General features: G+C 38.5%; 1 protein-coding gene across 4 annotated transcripts; it reads left to right on the top strand.

Moving 5' to 3' along the window:
- Nucleotides 1-2,053: 2,053 nt before the first annotated feature.
- SLC35B3 (solute carrier family 35 member B3) lies at nucleotides 2,054-22,179 on the top strand. Of its 4 annotated transcripts, XM_043450301.1 has the most exons (11): nucleotides 2,054-2,177; nucleotides 5,445-5,552; nucleotides 6,408-6,701; nucleotides 9,256-9,377; nucleotides 13,091-13,245; nucleotides 14,491-14,598; nucleotides 15,839-15,936; nucleotides 18,209-18,301; nucleotides 18,715-18,826; nucleotides 19,835-19,904; nucleotides 21,471-22,179. In XM_043450301.1, exons 3-11 carry the CDS (start codon nucleotides 6,501-6,503, stop codon nucleotides 21,619-21,621), a joined length of 1,110 nt encoding a protein of 369 aa, XP_043306236.1. In that variant the 5' UTR covers nucleotides 2,054-2,177; nucleotides 5,445-5,552; nucleotides 6,408-6,500; the 3' UTR covers nucleotides 21,622-22,179. The 4 variants fall into 4 exon arrangements, with proteins under 4 accessions (XP_043306236.1, XP_043306234.1, XP_043306235.1 ...); XM_043450299.1 differs by lacking the exon at nucleotides 5,445-5,552; XM_043450300.1 differs by lacking the exons at nucleotides 5,445-5,552; nucleotides 18,209-18,301.
- The last annotated feature ends 1,707 nt before the right edge of the window (nucleotides 22,180-23,886 follow it).

Raw genomic sequence — 23,886 nt, 5'->3', positions numbered from 1 at the left:
GGTGAGATCCAGCCAGTCCATCCTAAAGGAAATCAGTCCTGAATATTCATTGGAATAGTCCAATATTCATTGAAATATTCATTGGAGCTGAAACTCCAATACTTTGGCCACCTGATGCGAAGAACTGACTCATTGGAAAAGACCCTGATGCTGGGAAAGACTGAAGCCGGGAGGAAAAGGGGACGACAGAGGATGAGATGGTTGGGTGGCATCACCAACTCAATGGACACGAGTTTGAGTAAACTCTGGGAGTTGGTGACGGACAGGCAGGCCTGGAGTGCTGCAGGCCATGGGATCGCAGAGTCGGACACAACCGAGTGACTGAACGGAACTGAACTGAGAGAGGCGAGGGAGATATAAACGACACATGTGTGGGAAGTCATCACAAGTGCTATGCAGTCACATGAAGCTGCAGAAGGACAGTGCGTGAGTGTGTGTGGGGGTGTGGGTGGTTGGGGCAGGTGTGGGTGGTTGGGGTGGGTGGCGGTTAGCTCTCCTGGATGGAGCAGTCGGGGAAGAACTCTCAGACCAAGGTACACTTGACCAACCTCATTGGAAAGTGAGGGCACTCATTCCATGGGTAGCTGAGAGGGCAGTGGTCCATGCAGAAGGAACAGTGAGTCCTGAGGGCTGTTGCCCAGGGTGGCAGGACAGGGTGAGACGGGCTTTAAATAGCAGCTGTGGATGCAGTTCATCCAGATCGAGTTTTCTTCTTAGGAGGAACTTTTGAACTTAGAAGGTAAAGCTTTTGAATTTGAATCTGAGTAAAATGGGTTCTGAGCAGAGGAATGGTATATTCTGTCACAGTTTCTAAAAGGATCGTTCCAGCTGCTGAAGGGAACTGGGATGTAGAGAAATAAAAGGGAAGCAGCAAGACTGGCTAGAAGACTACCGCAATTGTCCAGGTACAAGTAGATGGTAACTCAGGACATCTCTTTAAGTTGTTTCATGCCAGCATTTACCGGTTCCTGTCTGTCTCTAACTCCTTAAGGTCAGAGAGCTTACATTTCTAATTTATGGATTATGTGCATGACCCATGCTATATACATGCCTAACAGCAGACTTAAATCCACATTATCCAAGTAACAGAATGGCATCATTGGAAGCCTGTCATTTACTACTTCTTGAGGACATTTAAACTGTCTAAGCCATAGTCAACATTTGTAAAATTCAACCTAACACGTATTAAATGGAGATGCCTAGCAGACCCGCCACTTCCAACAGGAGATGCCCGCTGTGCTTCAGTATAAATCTTCACGCTGCTCCCTGTGAAATTCTGAAAGCTGCACACAACTGGATTGCAACCTATGTATTAACCCAACTCATTCCTTTCCTCGGTATCTAAAGCATGTTCTCAAAAATGTTCCTTCCTTACAGTAATCTGTATCATTTTAGCGTCACCCCCAAACCAATTATCACTGCACCTGCAGCCCTAGCTATAGGGTAAACGTTTAGTTTGGGGGCTGGCTGAGCTGTGGGATCTACACATTCTGAGCAGCAAGTGCACCGTCACAACAACGCTAATTTTCGCGAAAAGGACCGGGGTTGCCGTAGCCAAAAGCTGAATTATTCCGTCAGAGGCAACCCAAGCATTACTTGGGTTCACCGTCTCCAGAAAGCAGGTAGAACATGGAAGTAGAGAAAGGTAGTGTGACTTTACCCCATCTCATTTGGATCGAGCAGAGGTAAGAGGGAACCCCTGGGGTGTCTGTATCGGGGTTCAACATTCTCCAGCCGGCTTCCTTCTCAAATTCCAGGGCAAGGCCACCTGCTTGGCAGCCAAAGGAGCTGCACGGGCTCAGAGGCTCGAAGACTAGAAACAATAGCAGCACAGCTCGGAGGAAGAGAGCTCTCCACCCGACAGTCACTCGCCGCCGGGACGCTACGTTTAACCGGCTGAGCAGCGAACTCGCAGCATCATCTCTGGACCACAGCGGCGCTGGGCCAGCGAGCGCCGGGGCAGAGGGCGCATGCGCGAGGCGTAGCCGCGCCCCTGCCGGCGGAGGCTCGGGGCCGGTGAGGGGGCGGGGCCGCGCGACTGCGCACGCGCAGGCGGACACATAAGCGGAAGTGGCGCGCGGGCGCCGGGGATGCGAGCACCTGGCGAGGAGGCGGCGCCTGCGGCTGCGGTGGCTGAGGTGGCAAGTGCCGGAGTGGGCGAGGAGGAGACGCAGGAGGTGATGGCAACGGACCTGGGGAGGGGGAGACGCTGCGTCTGGCTGAGGCTGCCCCTAGGCTGGGGTCCCCCTTCCAGGTGACCCAGGGCCCCCCCCTCCGACCCCCGGGCCTTTCGCCGTGTTTAGGACCCAGCCCTCCCCGTCCCCCCTGAGAACCGTGACACGGCCCACCTGCATCCTCGTGAGGGAGCGGGACGAGGTCGGAAGACAGGGCGCCGGGGCCTGGCTTAACGGAAACCTGCTGGCACGGTCTCCCCTTGTGCCCTCCGGCTGGCGAGAGCTCGCTCGGGCCGGTGTGTGGACCCGCAGGCCCGAGACCACCTCTGGGAGGGTCTGGTCTGCTAGGCTATTCCCCCAGGGGCCTCTTTCAGCCTCCTCCTGGCTTCCTACCACGACAGCGTTTAGAGTTGACAACTACTTCCCGGTTCTGCGTTCAGCGGGGCACTCTGGTACTCCGCTGTCCACCTGCAGTGCGAGGTGACTGTCCTCATCGGGGTGTCAAGTTCGTGTCATGACCTTCCGCTCGTACCCTGCAGACTCCTCCAGGCTTTGCCGTTTCACTCCCACCACCTTGTTGTTTTCTGAGAGGTTGAAAGAAGGAGAAAGGGTTTGGTGTTCTTTTTGTGATTTTTTTTTTTTTTTTTTTGAGTATTGGGCATATGCATTTCTTCTACAGTAAGATATCAGACGTCTAGAACTGTTTATTGGATGGACGTTTTTCTAACTGACATAGTTTGGGATTCGGAAGAGAGAGATACAGACTTTGATTTAATTTAGACAGGTGTTATTTGTATCTGGTTGCACTGCAGGTGACAAAGGGTCGATCCCTAGGTCAGGAAAACCCCCTGGAGGAGGAAATGGCAACCCACTCCAGTCTTCTTGCCTGGCGAATCCCATGGACAGAGGAACCTCTCAGGCTGCAGTCCAAGAGGACTGAGCAACTAACACTTTTATTTGTACTTAATTTCTTAATATACCTGTTCAATCCTAATTTTAGTTTTTCCCCTTGGGGAAAAAGAGTCAGTCAGTTTATTTGCTCAGACGTGTCTGACTCTTTGCAACTCCATGGACTGGAGCACGCCAGGCCTCCCTGTCGGTCACCAACTCCTGCAGCTTTCTCAGACTCATGTCCATCGAGTTGGTGATGCCATCCAACCATCTCATCCTCTGTCATCCACTTCTCCTGCCTTTAATCTTTCCCAGCATCAGGGTCTTTTCCAATGTGTTAGTTCTTCACATCAGGTGGCCAGAGTATTGGAACTTCAGCTTCAGCATCAGTCCTTCCAGTGAATATTCACGACTGATTTCCTTTAGGATTGAATGGTTGGATTTCCTTGCAGTCCAAGGGACTCATCAACACCACAGTTCAAAAGCATCAATTCTTTGGCGCTCATCTTTCTTTATAGTCCAACTCTCACATCCATACATGACTGCTGGAAAAACCATCGCTTTGACTAGATGGACCTTTGTTGGCAAAGTAATGTCTCTGCTTTTTAATATGCTGTCTAGGTTGGTCAGAGCTTTCTTTCCAAGAAGCAAGCATCTTTTAATTTCATGGCTGCAGTCACCATCTGCAGTGATTTTGGGGCCCCCCCAAAATAAAGTCTCTCACTGTTTCCATTGTTTCCCCTCTATTTGCCATGAAGTGATGGGACCAGATGCCATGATCTTAGATTTTTGAATGTTGAATTTTAAGCCAGCTTTTTCACTCTCCTCTCTCACTTTCATCAAGAGGCTCTTCAGTTCCTCTTCACTTTCTGCCATAAGGGTGGTGTCATCTGTATATCTGAGCTTATTGATATTTCTCCCAGCAATCTGAAAAGGAATAACCTTTAAAAATGAGCACACAGTTTCTTGAACTTTGTGCAGTGAAGTGTGTTCTAAGAAATAGCACAGAATCTTGTTTTTCTCTGTTTTATAATTATACCCCACAGGTCATGTTTAATATCCAGAGTCCAGTTAATCTAGCTATAAATGGCAAGATTCTTTTAACTGTAAAGCATAGCGTGGCAAAATACAAAATCAGGTGTTTTTTTAGGTTTTTCACATCATAGTAGCATATTTTCCTTATAGCCTACCATTTTGTGGTGGGATACTTTTCTTCTAAAGGTTAAGAAAGAGTAGATTAAGAAGTTAAATTTTATTTCAGTAGGTCATTTTAAATCAATGTTCTCACCATTCATTTATTTTTAAATTTCAATATGTGCTGGAAATGCTACTGTTTTATTCCAGATGATGATTAATGTCAGTCACTGATGCCTGAAATGGAAGGAATACGGCCGTCAGGGTCACAGTTATTGGCGATCAGAGCTCAGTGTCCTCCTCTATCAGTCACATAATCTAAACCAGTGATGTTCTGTTTAGTAAAACATTGCATTCTCAATTCCAGGAAGGGAGAGGAAGTTTAAAAACCTACACAAGAACAGATTTATTTGAATGGTGCTGTACACCCAGGCCAAAACATATGGAAAATAGTTGCTAACTTTTTTGTTTCTTCTTCATTCAGACACAACATTTAGGTAAGGTCTTTTAAGGCATGCTTTATAATGAAAGTCATATCTCAAGGGGATCCTGCAAGATGACTTTAAAAGTCTAAACAGAGATGACATTAATTAAGCATGTGGGAAATAAGAACATGTCTAAAAGAAATACAGAAAGGAAGTACAGTAAAAACTTCTTAAAAGTACACATTTTTCTGTCTAGAAACATGGCAGGTAGCTTGTTCAACAAACAATCTTCGATGCCTGTGTATTACTGTTAGTTACAAGTTGTATTCAGAGCCTTGACCCCAAGTTTAAATTGCAGAACAGGGCCTACTTAATCTCTGTAACTCAGCAGATTAGAAGGGATCTTGAAGAAGTGACTAATTATTGCCATTTTAAACTTCCATATCGCAAGGGGGGTGTTTGTTTGGTTTTGTTTTTTCTTTTAAGATTTCCGGATAATTCACTGTCAAAATTATTATTATCCTCTTCCTTCAAGTAGAGTCTTATGTTTTAGTTCCCTCTGGATTGTAACAGTCTCTTGTAGGAAAGTAATTTTTTCTTAATAAGTTTGTTCTGTACTTTGTCATACTTCTACACTGTCTCATCAACTTTTACATGAATTTATTTTTCAGTTTCTATTAATCCAAAGAGAAGTTGACAGTCATCTGTGGAGCTTTCATGATATTTTTTTTTTTTTTCACAAACTAACAAAAAGTGTTTTTTTTTTCACTTTTTACAAACCCAAGAACTTCTTTATTTTTTATTTCTTTTCTCTAAACAGCTTTATTGGGGTATAATTGATACATACAAGAAATGCACATGTTTAATAGATAGAATTGGATGAGTTTGGGCATATGCATACTCCTGAGATCTCATCTCCATATGCAAGGTAATGGACATATCTGTCCTCACCAGAAGTGCCTTGTGTTCCCTGGATGTGTGTGTGTTTTGCTATTAAGAATGCTTTACATAAGATCTACCCGCTTAACAAATGATTGAGTGCACAGCCCCACATAGTTAACCATAGGTTCTGTGTTATAGGGTCTCTGCAACAGGTGATGTCTAGGGCCAGAGTTATCTGGTGTAATTGAAGCTCTATACTCACTGAACAACTATACCAAAGACTTTTTAAATTACAATAATGTTCTCCAAAGGAAGAGAACATTTCCTTTTAACTCAAGAGATGCTGTTGCTAAAGCATAGTATCTTTTCTGTAATCTCAGATAAATCTGGATTTTTACATAGGCTACGTATGTTTGACTTTATTTTACAGTGTCTTTAGCAAATAAATTTTACAGTTGGCTTAGTAGCTGTAGGAGTTTGGGCTATTCTTTACTCTTTTCTACGATCAGAGATTGACTTTTAATGTTGAAGATGTTCTGCATATGCTATTGTGGGCTTTAAAAATTATATCCTCACTACAGATAGAAGCATAATAAAGGCACCCTTACTTCTTTACTTCTTTGAAATAAATACAAGGTTAGCTTTTGATTTGTTGCTGTGGAGGTAAGAATGGTGTGTATTTAGTGGTGTATTGGTCTTTATCAGGTGAAGGTAAATTGTTTAGAGAGTAAACCTATTTTGGTCGATTGGAAGCTTGAAGAGGAGAATTAATGTAAAATATCCAGAGAGAATGACTCTTACCTATATAAATTTCAAAATGTGATCTGATATAGTATTTGGAGCATAGCACTTTACTTGATGGTCTGAATGTTTTGCTCGAATTGTTTATTCCCTTCTGTAGGACTTGGCTCAGCAGGCAGAAGGAGGACTGAACAAAGGAGAGAAAACCAACAAAGATAACTTTGGTAGCACTGAATGCGGCAAAATAAGAACAATGGATCTCAAGTTCAACAGCTCCAGGAAATACATTTCTATCACTGTCCCCTCCAAAACGCAAGCAATGTCACCACACATCAAGTCTATAGATGACGTTGTAGTGCTTGGCATAAATCTCAGCAGATTCAACAAACTGACTCAGTTTTTAATATGCGTTGCTGGAGTTTTTGTATTTTACCTAGTTTATGGATATTTACAGGTAAAAAATTAGTTGTTTATAATATGTTAATTATTTGTGGTAGTTGAGCTCATTATGGGCCCTAACAATTTTGTCCAAGAGACTTCCCTTCATAGGATAGCAAGTTGATTCACAAATTTGAGTTTCTTAGTATACTAGTAGAAAAGGGCTACTTAAGATAAAATTGGCTGAAAACAGGGATCCAAATTTTAGAGTGAAGTATTTTACATGGGGGAAGGGGAGCCGTAGACAATTTTTAAAAACTAAAATTATGAAAAAATATGAAGTGTTATGTTTTGGAAAATGTATAATAAGTAAGTATAACCATGTGTTTTTTAAAAGAAAATGATTCAAGTATTGATTGGTATTTTGGAACACAGTTCTCACATAAAATTGAACAGCACAAAAGCTATATTCCCGTTTACTTTTAAATTCCTGGAGCTCAATAAGAGGTCATTTTGCAAGAATATATCTGGATGTTTAATATTTTTCCAAGGGTGTGTCTTTAATCCTATACTATTTGAATCATTCTTTACTTTAAGCATCTGTTGTGTTCTCATCCTTGTTGGTTTCCTCTTGTAAACACACTTTGTGCTCAGTCGTGTCCAACTCTTGCAGTCCCATAGACTGTAGCTCTCCAGGCTCCTCTGTCCCTGGGATTCTCTAGGCAAGAATACTGGAGTGGGTTGCCAGTGGATTCTCCAGGGCATCTTCCCGACCCAGGAATCGCACCCGAGTCTCCCGCATTGCAGGCAGACTCTACTGACTGAGCTACAAGGGAAGCCAACTTTGCCAGAACATTATTTTTCTGTGATTTTTGCCTCTGCAAAAAATGTCTAGCATTGCCACAGTTTGTCTTGTATTTGTGTTGTTTTATGGGATAATTGTATACATCTGACCAGCAAAGTCCTGACCTTCAAAGACATGAGCTGGATGGATAACAATCCAGGCTAGTGTAAACAGCAGACATATTCTCAATTGTCAGTTCATTAGTGGATATTTTCAGCCTTTACCAACTTGCTTTTTCTTTGCAGTTCCCTAACATGAGAAATCTTTATAATTCAAGAAAAGGAAAGTGATGCATTTTCTTAAATGTAGATAATATTTCTGATATTCTTTATAATCAGAGTAATCTTAAAACTTATTATTTGCTTTTCCTTTATCTTATAGAAATGAAATATAAAAGTAAGTTTAAAAATGGAAAATAGAATTGTGACTATTCCTTTGCTTCTAAAAGTGCCATAGGGTGTCTTAGTGTAAAACAACATGAATTTTAAAAATCTTAATATTTATATTGATAACTGTTTTTCTACTAGAAGATGATATAAAAATTCAGGTATAACAATGAAGAACAACACAAAATAGTAACTTTTATCAGATGTTGGAATTTCTTGTTGAGAAGCATTTTTTCTCCTTTGAAAAACCACTGTTACCAAATAACTTGGGAGCAAAGTTAGCCATTGTAATGGAAAATGAATTAGAAATTTACAAATTTCGTTAAGTTTTTTTTTATTTGATAAATGATCAGGGATTTTAACTTAAAACTAATATGTTCGAAATTTCTTTTAAAATTAGATAAACTGATTAAATTGTAACATTACTTTTGTGAGAACTGACATTGCTACTAACTCTTCCATAAAACTCCATATTAAAATAGTTTAAAGAAAATGGGGTTTTGTAGTAAATTTAGCAATATAGAAAGTGAAATATTTACCTAGTGTCAGGATATTAATAAAGATATTTTTTGTGTTTTTATAAACTAGATAACTCCTACTAAATAACTCATAGACTTACTTAAACATGAAATCTAAAGTTGGCAAATTGCACAGAATCCTAAATGGACAAAATCAATTCAGGATCTTTTTAGAGCCTATGTTTAGTTTTTCTTTGAACATAAATTTATCCATCAATTTCATCTTTTTAAAATTTATTTAAAGTATAGCTGAAATGTATATTTATACTATATATTATGTAATTTTATATAATATTTATATATGTGGTAGGTGATTTATTCAGCTAAGCCAGATAACTTTATTAGACAACTTAATGAGATTAAGAATGGCTTATTAACAATTAACAAATTTTTTTCATGATATAACATTATGTTTAGGAAAAGTAACCATTCTTCTATAAGGGAAGGTTTTTTATGTAATCCATGATGCAGGAATTCTAAAAAAAAAACCATTAACTAGTGAGTTGAATGATTATTTTAATACAGGAAAACAGGCTTGAGGTAGTAGACTTCTAATGAGACTTGCTTTTTAAAAAGTACATGAGTTCTTCAGTCAGCCGCCTCCCTCATTGTTTTGGGCAACTCTTAATTTTGGTCTTTTAAAAAAAAAGAAAAGCACGCAATGGGGTTACTTCCTAGTTCTTCCTCCCCGCCTCCTGTTGTGCTGGATGTCTGCCGCATCTGAGCTTCTCTAAGAAGCCTTACGTTTGGATGGTTTGGGGTTCATTTTGCTGTTTTGAGGGGTGAAGCTTGGTTTCTATTAAAATGCTGTGCTTATATGAATTCATTGTGAGGAGATTGGTCCTCTGCTGAACTTAACAGTGTTCATGTATCTCTTGACAGGAATTAATATTTTCAGTGGAGGGTTTTAAGCCCTATGGCTGGTATCTTACTTTAGTGCAGTTTGCATTTTACTCCATATTTGGCCTAATAGAACTTCAGCTAATTCAGGACAAAAGGAGAAGGTATGTGGTTTGCTTGTTTTTATTTTTATTTTTATTTTTTGGCAGTTAAGTACATGACTAGTAGTTAATTTTTTTGTTTTATTATTTTGGGCACATGGAGTATGTTATATGTGAAATATATGTTTTACGTTAATAAAACATTTAATACCCAAGAATTTTCATCAGTGTTGTCAATGTATTAAAAATAGTAAATTTGATATTTCCATTATATATTGAAAAAGGTAGTATCCCCTGAAGTGTAACATTACCAAAAACTTGCTGAAGGAATTTCCTGATGGTCCCGTGGTCAGGACTCTGCACGTCACTGCAGGGGCCCTGGTGCAGTCCCTGGCCAGGGAGCTGAAATCCCACAAGCCACGCAGTGCCGCCAGAAACAGAATGTTGTTCAGACTCAATAATAAGATAGATTTTCTTAGAACATATTCAGATGTACATGTATGTTCTTATAATGGAAATAGGTGTGATTACTGAAAATTTTATACTACCTAAGAGTGGCCTGATATGAAATGTCAATACCTATTTTTATACTGGTTTTTTGAAATGGACAGTTAATGCTTTGTTTTGTGGGTTATGTTCCACTTATCACATTTGTAATGACCAGCAGTAGGGATTATATTCATGGACATTAGAGAAATTTCATAATGTTCCTTCCCATCAAAACTTAAGCGTTTATATGACAGTATCCTAGGTGGTTTATATGACCACCTAAGTTTGAGTAATATCTTGAAATATTTTTCCTGGCATATTGAACAATATGCAATGAAAACTTCGTCTCTTATATCAGAATGTGGTAGGGAATTTGAATATAATATTTTCTGGGTAAGTTTAAGTGTGGTTATCCTGTCATGTCAGACCCTAGAATGTGAGTATTTCATACATATATTGGATAGTTTAAGTGTACCAAGGAGATAACAGTGTTGACATTGTCTTCATTGATATAAATGTTTTCTTAAATAGGTGTTTTTGATGTTTGTATGAAGACAACTATAAAATTTTAAATATTTAAATGAGCAACATCAGTATCATTGGTCTGATTTTACCTCTCAACCTCTATATTGCCAATAAATTATTACGGCAGCAATTTTAAAAATATTTTGATTCCAAGATCTTCTTTATTATTTTCATGCTCTGAAACTCTGCAAGACTTAGCTCAACCATAGGAGATAGAATAGAAAGTAAGTAAATGCATCTGTCAAGACTAATATACGTGGAAACTTGATGATTTATTATGTATTGCAAACTGCTGGACCTCTGATTGCTTTAAAGTAAAAAAAATCACAATGCTGTATTTATTAGATGAAAAAAACACAAGATGACGCATCCTCCTAAGTGGTAAATTTTAAAAAGATACAGCTTCTTCTCAGCTACCAAAAGATGGAAAGTGAGCCATCAGTCATGTTTTTCCCAGCATTCAAATCACATGCCCATAACATATTTAAAGACAAAGTCATTTGTGTTTGACGTAAACAGAGGTGAAGAAATTAGGTAGAAGAATTTATAGCCCTATAATAAAATGTAATTATGAATTGAGAACTTTTCATTCCGAGGCACATTAAAACCCTTTTTAGAAAAAAAAAAAATCTTTAAAGGTGTATTACAGTGAAAACATGCCCAATTGCATATTTCTGAATATGTATCTATCTCTGAATTTATTTAAGTGGCACTGCTCTTTAGACCTCTAATTAGTTGAATTCTTTGCTTAGTTTTTTCTTCTTGTATTTATGTGAATATCCATGAGCTTGTAAGAGCACAGAATTGGGGGTTAGAAAATGTGGATTTGAGCCTCCTGTTAGTTCTGTCAATTCCCCAGGGAAGTTTCTGACATTGTCTCTGTTTCATGTTGAGGATGAAATATGGCGATGTGTGGTATCACATGTCATGGTCTAGAATTCCTTAAGTATACGCCTTGCTATTTCAGTGAAGATGACCTTGTAACTTTGGTGTTAATTTCTCTGTGTGAGTTTTCAGTAAAGATCTGTCAAATTGCTTTTCCAAGAACTATTCAGAGTTACAGCTTCCCCATCATATCTAAAGTAGTAAGTAGTTGGAGTATTCAAGTAGAAACAGTGAGAGTCCTAGAGGCAAGATGGTGAAATCTAGCCTCATTTCACCAGTGAGAAAGCAGACCTGGAGGAGAGCTGGGGTTTCCATGAGCTCATGCCCCACGCTGGGACCTTTTGAATTTAGGTTTCCTGAATTGCAGGCTGGTTTTTCTTCTTTACTGCACTGCTTTTCTAATCTTGTGATTCTTCTGACTTGAATTTTCTGGCCACTGTTTGCAATTTATGAGTGAGGAAATTCGCCCCTTCTGACTTCTGTCATCTCCTGGAGAAGCAATACTGTACCTCCTTCACTGGTAACCCCCCTGAGGGTTAAACCCCACGGACAGTGTAGAAACCAGTGTCTGTGTACACTGATACGTGTGGGCATGCCCAGTTATTTCCACGTGAATTTTGAATATTGACCACTGTGTTCGTAGTTAAGTGTAAGCAAAAGTCTCAAAATTGAATTGGAGTGATACATTATAATTGAACTTTTCTAGTAAATTATTTTGCCTTATGCATAGCCATGTTAAAAAAAAAAAGGAATTTTGTTGTCTTGATTTAAACATGAACACAAATCCCAAAATGAAGACTAGATCTAAATCTGCAACATAAATCTAAAAATGCAACATAATAGAATTATGTGAATGTACAAAGTTATTATTTTAGACCATTGAGTATCTATTCAAAGTAACCATATGCTCCCAAGAATAGCTCAGAATTCTGAAGATACCATATTAAGAGTCTCCTTTAGGAAGTCCAGTTAGAACCCAAAGTAGAATATCTGGGATCAAGAGAGAGTCGGATTCCTCATCTGAAAGTTGGTTGTTTTAACAATTTATAGAATTAATACCATTGGAGATAAGGCATAAGACTTTATAGTAATAAAAATCATCTAGAGTTTTAAACCACCATGGACTTCCTAGAGAAATTCTGCTCTGATTATTCGAGCAGAATGGACAGGTATATTTTTCCTAATGCTAGATGGAAACATTAGGAAACAACAGCAGTTAGGAGTTAAAAGGAGCTGAAAGTTAACTAAGGCTGCCCTGGTGGCTCGGACGGTAAAGAGTCTGCCTGCAGTGCAGGCGACCCAGGTGGGATCCCTGGGTCAGGAAGATCCCCTGGAGAAGGAAATGGCAATCACTCCAGTTTTCTTGCCTGGAGAACCCCATGGACTGAGGATCCAGGTGGGCTGCAGTCTATGGGGTTGCAAAAGAGTCAGATAACGATTCAGTGACTGAACAGCAGCAGCAAGGTGCTCTTTTACCGTTTTAGAAGCCAGTATTTCTTAGAAATCCATTCTTCTTGTCTACATTTAGTCAAGATGGTTTTTGTATGTAACTGTAACTACTGTTAAAAAACCTTAAATGTAACAGACATTTATACTTTCAGTAACAATATAAGTAACTCTCTAATGTACTACTTTTTCACACAGTTGAGAGCCCTCACTTACAGTTCATTAAATAAGGGTAAACTTATTTTTACCAGCATTCTCTTATACAAGTAAGCAGTGCTATACCTTTAAGAATAGTGATATTTTACCAATATTTCTAGAAGTATTAAACAGAAATTAGAAAAGTAATTAGAAATTTACACATTGTAAGCACATTCTCTTACAGTAGTATAATTGGGTCCCAAAATGAAGATTTTGAAAATTGTCTTTTACAGAATACCAGGAAAAACCTACATGATAATAGCTTTTCTAACTGTGGGTACTATGGGGTTATCAAACACTTCCTTGGGCTACCTGAATTATCCTACCCAAGTCATCTTCAAGTGCTGCAAATTGATTCCTGTTATGCTAGGAGGAGTTTTTATTCAAGGTATAGTAATGATATGTTTTCATACTGTTTGAAGCTAACAGGATATGCTGTGACATCTAGCATTAGGAAAAACATTAAACTTCGATTAATATCTTTAATGAACATTCTCGGTATTGTAACAATTCTGAGTGATAATCTAATATAAATAAGATATTATAAAAACACTGATACTTCCCTGATATACCTCAGGGTCTGAAACCTTTGGACTTGGGGAAAATCAAAATAGTATTTTGTTTTATTCCTTTTGCCTGGAGTCTACTACATTGCCAAAAGGCCGTATTCACATATTGAAGGCTTAGCTCAGAAGTACCCAGAAAGCTCTGTTTTCAATTCTGATTTTCCTACTCTCCAGGGCTCCACTCTCCACCTCTGTTGTACAAATAGATAATTCTCGTGATGAAGTACAGTTTAAGCTGAGCAAAAGTGTTCTTTAACCCACTCTGCTGAGCCCCAACTAAGTTACAGGCCTATGAAAGCTGGAGTAAAAGAGGAAGCAGTGATAGTGACAAGCTGTGGAGCAAGTTCATATGACTGTCACGAGGAATATTCCTGTTCTGATAACACTAGATTTCTCACACAGCCCTGACTGCATTTTATGCGTTATAAGCCTTCCCAAAAGAGCCTTTTAAAATGAAAATATGCATGTCAACTGAAACATATAATTTCAGGGTAACTGTTCACATAAGAAAAAATCTCAATTCCTCTTAAAAAATCACATTTAACTCTGTAAATGACTTAACCTGTATAATAATATCTCATTACAATCCTTCCAAAAAGTTACATTGTGTAATTTCCTTATTTAAATGTAGATGTACTGAAATAAGTTAATCCTCACCAGTTTAGAAGTTATCTGACTGGAGTTATTTGCAAACTTATATATAGCCTGAATAACTACTCTGGTTACTTTGTAAACTTAGAAACTATAAGATAATTCATAGGCTTATGTTATAAAATAAAAGAGGCACTAACTCCACAAACCTTTTAAATGTTCTAATTTAATCACTATCATAACAGATGAAAAAAGGATTTCATATCTAATTTAAAGGACATTTTGGTGCTCATAGGATAATTTAATCTTCAGAAACTCTTCTGTGACCATCTCATCCCTTGACTAAAATGTTCTTGATCATTTCTGACATTGTATATAAAAAGCAATCCCTGCTGAGCTTGTTAGACACATAGATCCAGCACTGTGCTGAGTGGGTAATTGCATAATGAGGTTGACTTACCCTTTATTATACACAGGAAAGCGTTATAATGTTGCAGACGTGTCTGCTGCCTTATGTATGAGCCTCGGCCTGATATGGTTTACCCTAGCCGACAGCACGGTTGCACCAAATTTCAACCTGACAGGTAAGGAGTTTATCTGTCTTCTTGGATTTTGTCAGTGTTTCAGTTCAGAGTAAGAATTTTTATACTTTGATTAGTGTTTTACATGATGGTGTGACATCTGTGGTTCTCATATCTGGCATAAAGTTTTTGGACTCTCATATAAGATGTAGTAAAAGTGTCACAACTCTGAAACATAACCATCGTTTTCAGTACTCTTGTATTTTGACATGACAGGAGGCTGTTTGTCCAGTTAGGATCTCCTATTTTGAAGTACTTGATAGATCAATCTTTTAAGGACTGAGTTGGAAATAAACACACAAGTTATAGAGCCACAGTAGTAATGGTTATTTTCTTAAGAAAAAAGAAATGTGCACACTTACTTTTCATTGTTTTAACTTCTTTGTGTCCACACCTGCAAAAGGAAGATTATATTTGGAGACCGAGGGGAAAAGTCATTTCAGAGGCATGTGCATGCTTAGTCGTTAAGTCGTGTCTGACTTTTTTGCAACCCCGTGGATTGTAGCCCGCCAGGCTCCTCCATCCATGCAATATCTCAGGGAAGAACACTGAAGTGGATTGCCATCTCCTCCTCCAGGAGATCTTCCCAACCCTGGGGTCAAACCTGTGACTCCTGCGTTGCAGGCAGGTTCTCTATACCACCTGAGCCACCAGGGACAGGAGTGGTTCACATAAAAAAGAGATAAGAGCCTGCCTCACACGAAGGCAGTGGGAGCGCATGACGGATGTGAAAGCCCCTGCACACGGGGGTGGGTGATGGCGATGATGGAAAAGGTGGTCTCAGTGGTTCTGTCATTCTCACCGTATTTGTTCAGTACAGTGTTTCTTTCAGACTTGTAACCTAATCACTAAAGTTCTTAAACTGCCTGGCTTCATTTCTGTGCATTGTGGAAAGAGCCTTTTAAAACGAAAATGTGTATATAAAACCCATATAAAATCCAGGATAACTGCAAAATAATTATCTCAAGTCCTATTAAAAATCAATAAACATAAAACTATTATTTGACATGATTATTAAACATCATAAGGTGATGGCATTAATGCAATTTATTAATATTAGTTTTGTTTTCTTCAATAATATCACCTACATGCCTGTTACAACTGGATGTGGATAAAAGTACTCTACTGAGCAAGTGTAATTTAAGGTCTGCTGTGTTTTTAGCCCAGCTAAGTTTCTGATAAGTCTTGATCACTGTTCATCCATTTGCATGAGGAGGTTGTTTTTTCTTGTGCCTTCCTGAAGGTGTGGTCCTCATCTCGCTGGCCCTGTGTGCAGACGCTGTCATTGGGAATGTCCAAGAGAAAGTCATGAAGCTGCATAATGCTTCTAATTCAGAAATGGTAAATGCTCTCGTGCTTTTTCATCACATCAGACAGACTCAAAAATGATGATGTCCTTAGTTTTATAACAAAACTATAGTACTGAAGACTTGCATTTTTGCATTGCATTTTTAAACTGGTTTATCATCACTATTTTCATTAAAGTAGCACATTCAAGTGTCATACGAAGGTAAAAAGTAAAATACCATTGTCACCACTAACACCTTATGATAAGCATTTGATAATCTTTTTTCCTCTTTGATTTATGGAGTTTGGGGCATGTTAAAAAATTTCTGTTGCATCATTTTTATTCTTTCTTTGTATCTGGTATTATGTTCCATCTAGAAGTTTGTAATGTGCATGTAGTTTAGCTTATCTTTTGCTTCATGGCTTCTGGCTGTGCATTATTATTGAAAAGGGCTTTTCCAACTCTAAAATTTTAAGAATTTTATGCCAGTTGCCTCCTAGTTTTATAATCTCCTTATTTATTAAATCTTTGATCCAACCAAAGCTTTCTATAAATTTTCTTCCATATGACTTTCCACTTGCCCTAGTATCACTTATTGAATAGTTCGCTTTTCCAACTTTTATTTTAAATGTCTCCTTCCATCCTCTCATGTTCTGATGCAGGGTTTAGAATTTTATCCTTTCCATTTTGTTTCTGCACCAGAAGCATATGACAGCAGCTTTATCACCAGATGTTTACCATCTGTTAGGACTAGCCAGCATCGTTCCTTTTGTTTTTCAGAATTTTACTTCCAGTAGTTATTCTTGGGTGTTCATATCCCCAGATAAACTAGAAATCTCATTGGTATTGTGATTGGTATGGCATTGAATAATAAATTAATTTAGAGAGAATGGTATCTATACACTTGATTCTTTCAGTCCAAGAATGAGGTATGACTTTCCTTTTATTCAAGTGTTTCCTTTAAATGTCCCTTAGACTTTCAAGTTTTCTTTGTATAAATCCAGTTATTTTTTTTTACTGAAGTTATTGTTAGGTGTTTCATCTTTTTGCCCTCATTACTGCAAATAGTATCTTCTCTTCCTGTGTGTCTTCTAACTGGTTGGCATTTGTATGCAGTAAATACATCATGTGTGTGTTTGCGTTAGTTTTACACCCGACCACCTTGCTAGACAGAGAGAGCTCACTGCGCTAAGGGTATGTAGGGCTGGTTACTTTGGGAGCAGAGTGGGGCATCTGTGCGGAGTCCCTGAGAACACAGGAGCCTTAATCTTGGTCAGGAGTTTTCTTGATCATCACCACTCTTCCTGGGTAAGGGAAAGAGCAGAAAATTAAGAAACTATAGGTAATTAGAAAGTTAGTGCAATACAGTGGTTCACACGTACACTCTGCTCTAAGATGGCCTTGGTTTATGTCCTCCCTAAACTAGCTCTCCTCTTTCAGGAAGATGACTTTAAGTTTTAGTTTCCCCATCCACACACTGGTAGGAAATGATGGTCAGGAGTGCCTGACTCCCCTACTGGACAGTGCAGAGAACTCCTCTCAGTGTTATGTGGCACCCTAGGTGATGGGGAGTCTGGGGGAGAATGGATACCTGTGTGTGTGTGGCCAAGTCCCTTCACTGCTCACCTGAAACTATCACACTTTTTGTTAATCGGCTATACCCCAATGCAAAATAAAAAGGTTAAAAAAATATATGTATAGCCGGAAAAAAAAACGTGCCTGTCTCTTCAGCTGGTTATGAGAAATAAAAAGGATTAATCTATACAGAGCATCATTAGCACAGTACCTGACACATAGCAAGTTTTGACGTTTGACAGTAATGCTGATTCTGCTTATAAGGAGCATAATAAACCAGGATAGAAAGATTGGTAGGAAAATTGAGAAATCAAATAATAAATATGCCATATGCTGCTTATTTTCATTATATTTTAATAGTCTTTGCAAGCTTAATGTTTGGGTTTTTCGTGTCTAATAAGTAGTTTTCAGAGTATCTTTGTCTTGTGTATGTTTCTAGGATCCCAACACTAAAATCTGGTTTGAATTCAGTAATTAAGCTAAGCAAAAAATGAATAATTAGGTAGTCATATATGAAAGGATTAGTTCTGCTGAGTTCTGTTGTACAAGTTACATTATACCTAAAACTTATAAACAGGATCAACCATCATTTCCAAAAAATTAGGCCATATTGAAACAATGATGTTACTTTTAAAATGGTTTCTTCTACACATTTAATTGAATAGATTAATTGAGCCACATATTGAAAACTATTCATTTCCACCTTTGGTTCAAGAGCACTTTTTTCCACTTTATTTTTCTCTTCTCTAGGTTTTGTATTCGTATTCAATCGGTTTTGTGTACATTTTATTGGGATTGACATGCACTAGTGGATTAGGCCCTGCAGTAACATTTTGTTCAAAGGTAAACACTAATCACATTTTTTAAAATAAACGTCTTCCATTAGTTTCCTCTGTATTTCTGATTCCCCATGTTCAAAAAGACTATTTTGTTTAGCTTGATGACTTCTTCAATACAGTATATGTAGCTCAGAAATTATTTTAGAAATGAAATGATTTATATTTAAATTTATTTTATCCTTGCTCTTTTCTATAAGTTAATTTTTAAACTATTCATAATGTATAAGTTGGGGATTTTTAATTTCATCATTATTTTTCCATTAAATCAGAACTAAATAAGAATCTTTGCTTGACTGCATTGTTGAATGGCTTATTATTGCTCAAGAAGTTGATTAAAATCTGTAGTTTTATTTCATTTATAATACCTCAGAGTTTGTTTTGCATTTTTCGTTAGAAAAGGTTTTTTATATTTTACAGGATCCAATCCGGACCTATGGTTATGCTTTCCTTTTTTCCCTCACTGGGTATTTTGGAATCTCTTTTGTTCTGGCTTTGATTAAAATTTTCGGTGCCCTTCTTGCTGTAACAGGTAAGGATGACATACTTGATTAGATTATGTAATCAGCATGTCCTCCTGGCCACATGCCCCAGGCTGGCGTGGCGGCTCCAGCCCCTTGGGACTCCAGTCCCTCCGTCTCTCTGCTCTGCCATCTTCATCCTCCTTCCAGGCAGAAAGGTGGAGAGAACGTGAAAGACACGTCCATCTCTTTATGTAAACTCCCTAGACTTCTGCTGACACTTGAATTGACTGACACTTGGTTGACTAAACCCAGTTCCATGACCACACCAACTGTATGTAGGAGAGACTGGGCAGGTATCCTGGTTTAAAAATGGGATCCTTTTACTAAGGTAGAAGGAAAAATAGTTTTGGGGAGTCAGGCTCTGACACGTGTTTCCAAAACAGTTCTGGTATTCATTCATTCATGCATTGAACGTTTATGTCCCCGGAACTAGAATCTGGGAAAGGAGGACCAGTAAGAGAAGGAGCTGAGCCGAGCACACAGTCCAGTGGAGGAGGGTGTGCTGGGGCCACGTGCGGAGTCCCTGTCCCCCCGAGTGGGACCGGGGAGGAAGGTTTCCGGCCATAACCCCTGAAGGACAGAGGACAGGAAGGATGTTCATGGTTTTATCCGGCTGTGCCCACCGTTAGAATGTTAGGGTGTCCTGTAGATTGTTGCCTTCAAAGAATCTCCCCCGTTCTACCTAATCCTATCTTCCTTGGAAAAACGTTTCTTGCCGGACCAAGAATGTCTGTCTAAAAGATGGTGAAGCTCCATAGCATCATGGCCTCCATCAAGTGCTTACTACAATTGTACTGTAAAATGTAGCCTCATTGTTTAATGTCTGTAACCCTGCTGGATTGTGAACGCCATGGTTGCAGGAGCAGTGACTTCCTGTTGTTTTTTTGTTGTTTCCTTGACACCTCATGTAGATCTTGGTGCACAGTAGGCTCTGTAAAGATGTGTCAAATAGATGATTTCCAAAGTATTACCAAGATAGTAGGCACATTCTAAAACCAACCTTTTTCTCCCTACAGTGACAACAGGGAGAAAAGCAATGACCATTGTTCTTTCATTTATATTCTTTGCCAAACCATTCACATTCCAGTAAGTACTTCTCAATTAAACAAGTTTCTCTACCTTTAGGTACTTTCACATTTCCTCTTAAACAGCCGTAATTTCTTTGTCAAGAATCCTTTTCATCTTGACCCACATTTATGGATGTGTCTACTGCTGTTTCAGAAACGTATGTAATTATTTTGAAGAAATCATTTTGTACACTTAAATTGCCTAACCAGTCCCAATGCACTTGTGACCCTGTTTCTTGTATAAATGAATGTGAATGATGTGGTGAGATTAAGGGATCCCCCTTGCCCTGGTGCAGATATATAAATTATAAATATCTACATAGATGATTCTTAAGGTTATTTGCTGCCTTGTCCTACAAAGGATTTGAGGTAGAGAAATATTCTGTAAATTGTGCCCTAATGGTTTTCTCAGTTTCTGGCTTCTGGTAGAAGCACTGGCTGTTTTCTTTACTGTCTAGTATGTATTTGAAATTAGCATCATTTAAACTTACACTGGATGGTAATTGAGAAGATTCGGCCTTAGACATGGTCATTGTACAGTCGTCCCTCAGAATGCACAGAGGACCGGTCCAGGACCCGACATCCAAGGATGCTGAAGTCCCTTTCAGTCAGCGCTTTGCGTCCATAGGTTCCACATATGCACACAGAGGACCGACTGTGTATTTATTAAAAAGAAAAACCACATAGAAGTGGACCTGTGCTTTTCAAACCTGCGTTGTTCAAGGGTCAGGTGTGTAAGCGTAAAGGTAACCACACAATAAATTATCATCCCCATACAGTCAGTCTTCCTTATCCACAGGTTCTGCATTTGCAGACTCAACCAACTGCAGAGCAAAAATATTCAAGAAAAAAAAATTCCAGGAAGTTGCAGAAAGTGCAGTTTGAATTTGCATGGCAGATTCATCGTGTTAGGTCTGATAATAATTTAGAGATGATTAACGGTATACACAGGGTTGTGCATGGGCTATATGCAAATGCTTTGCCATTTTATATAAAAGACCTTAGCATCTGCAGATTTCAGTATCCTCTGGGTAGAGGGGATTAGTTCTGGAACCAGTGCCCAGCTGATAGGAGGGGCACCTGTGTGGTTTGTTTTCTATAAGCGAGCTTCTCTTTGTGCATGGGTTAGGTACCCATTGTATTAATCCACGCCAGTTCTGCTTTCTCTGATGTGCCCCTGTCTGTCTGTGTATTCTGCCCCCCACTGGGATAACCATTGGGCTGCTGTGTTAAATTCCGTGGCAGATTTATGTATCCAGTGCTTTAAACATACTTATGAGACTTGTGGTAGATGTGTTGGACTTTGAATTTACTATTATCCTCAAAACTCAAATGCACTCTATTTAAAATTCTGTAAAATACTTTCCTGACATACATACTTAACATTAAAAATACAGAATTCTATCTACTATGACCTAAATATTATTTGTAAAATAAAATAAATACTATTTTAGTGCTATTATTTTCGGTATCCAGTAGCAAAATATTTTATTGAAGAATTTTTGTGAAATCATCAAATTCTATGGTTAATGATAAATTGTTACTCTGACATTAATCTTTTTTTTTCCTTATTTCTTTCTCTTAGGTATGTGTGGTCTGGTTTCTTAGTTGTCCTTGGTATATTTCTCAATGTTTACAGCAAAAACATGGATAAAATAAGACTGCCATCACCATATGATCTGATAAAGAAGATGGTGGACCTACGGAAGTCAAGGACGTTGGCACAGACTGTGTAGGCAGTAATTCGTTCTGTAAAATTCTGTTTGTAAAATGGAATTAATTCATCAATCAACTTTCCAAAGGGACTTATGAAAACCAAAGGCTCTGAAGGCATGCTATCCATTTGTGGATGGATTACATATGTACGTATGAAGTCGGCCTTTCTTTAGAACCCTGTTTGTCTAACCTCCAGAGCAATCATGAGGGCCTCGCCCGGCACACCTTGGACTGAAACTTCAACATGAAGGACTCTTAATGCTTACAGCCTGTTGAGAATTTCACTGGAAATGGACCATGTTGCAAGCCTGATTGTATATCATTATGACATATCAAAGAAATTGATATGTAAAAATAGACTGTTTTCCTTTTTCCATTCCATTTTGGTGGTCTTATTTAAATTGAATCTCTGTTGTAAGAGTGAACTGATGATTTAAAGTCCAGAGAGAATAACTTCATTATAAATAAAAATTATTCTGTGATTTTTTTTTTGTAAAAAGAATGTGTTTGATGGAATTTTGTTATAAAGAGGGAAAATAAAGGTTGGATTTTGTTATGAAGAGGGAAAGTAAAGTATACTTTAAATCTTAGGCTTTTCTCTGATCATTTAAAAGTATATATTAAATGTGCTTTAATTTTTCTGTGGATATAGGGGATAGAGGTAGAAGGGTTGTCATCCTGTGTCCTATAAGTATATATATCACAAGGCAGATTTCCTATTATTCATCAAAGGTGCTAGGAAACTTCATGATCTGAATTTTTAAATTGAAGGGAAAATGTTGTTTAGTGTGTAAGTCATGTCCAATTCTTTTGCAATACCGTGGACTGTAGCCCCCCAGGCTTCACTGTCCATGAGATTCTCCAGGCCAGGATACTGGAGTGGGTTGCCATTTCCTGCTCCAGGGGATCTTCCTGACCCAGGGTTCAAACCTATGTCTCCTGCATTGGCAGGTTTCTTTACCACTGAGCAACCAGGGAATCCTGAAGGGAAAATAATTGTTTTCTTAAATAATAATAAGATTATCATAGTTTCTCTTAAAAGTGAAGTTTAATTTGGCAGGTTGAAGATGAGGTAAATTTAAGAACACAAGTAGATTTAGCACAGTATGTTGCTTGCACAGTTTTGAGTCAAGTTCAGAAAGATTTTGGCCCTGATTTTTTAGCACTGAATTTTAGAATTGCTTTAACTGTATTAAATCCCATTAATCTTCATTTTCAGTGTCAGTAATTCTGGCTAAAACAGCTTGATATCCACGCTCTTAGTAATATCACTTACATTTTGTGAGAATAGCATACTTGGAATATTTAATCTCATTCTTAAAGTTCCATCATATTCTGATGGTGACCTTAACCTGTTCTGTGCATACATGGGTACAACAGAACCCAGGATAATTAAGGATCCAGCCCAAGAAATTCTGCTTGATTTTCATGTTGTCCAGTCGCTCAGTTGTGTTCGACTCTGTGACCCCACGGACTGCAGCACGCCAGGCTTCCCTCAGTTCAGTTCAGTCGCTCAGTCATGTTGGACTCTGTGACCCCATGAACTGCAGCACGGCCGACTTCCCTGCCCACCACCAGCTCCCGGAGCTTGCTCAAACTCATGTCCATTGAGTCGGTGATGCCATCCAACCATCTCATCCTCTGTCATCTCCTTCTCCTACCTTCCATCATTCCCAGCATCAGGGTCTTTTCCAATGAGTTGGCTCATGTATCATATGTTAAATAAAACAATGTGAGTCTCTTTCCCCAAATGGTAATCATTTCGAAACTTTTCATATTTTAAAGGGAAAGGTTAATTTGTTCCTTTTTATACTACTGCCTTAAATTCTAAGACAATAAGGATTTGTGCTTTAAAAAAAAAATTCTAAATCCTTGATGAAATATTACCGTTTTAACTTATCAAGGCATCCTTTTATCCCCATACTTCTCTTAATTTTTTAACTGCCTATTACAAACTCCCCATCCCACCCACCCTACCCCCAATTTTAAACAATTTAGCATTTTATTTAAAAGTTTGTCAGGCTAACACTGTACTCCCCATGTTTTTTGACCTGCCATCAGAAAGAGAGAAACTTTATCTCACTTGTATCCATGGAGTAGTAGTAGTGTAAAAATACATACTAATTTCTATAGGAAAGGAAATCAACATTTGAATGTGTACGTTGTGCCAGATTTAAAATATGATCTTTCAGATATTCTATCATGTAGCCTCGCTACCAAAAAGTAACAATAAGGGAATTTAAAATATTAACTACTGGAATTCCCAGGGAATTCCCTGGAGGTCC

This window comes from Cervus canadensis, chromosome 28, assembly GCF_019320065.1.
Source record: "Cervus canadensis isolate Bull #8, Minnesota chromosome 28, ASM1932006v1, whole genome shotgun sequence".
Classification (NCBI taxonomy): Eukaryota; Metazoa; Chordata; class Mammalia; order Artiodactyla; family Cervidae; genus Cervus; species Cervus canadensis.
This window is presented reverse-complemented; position numbering and strand designations above follow the sequence as displayed.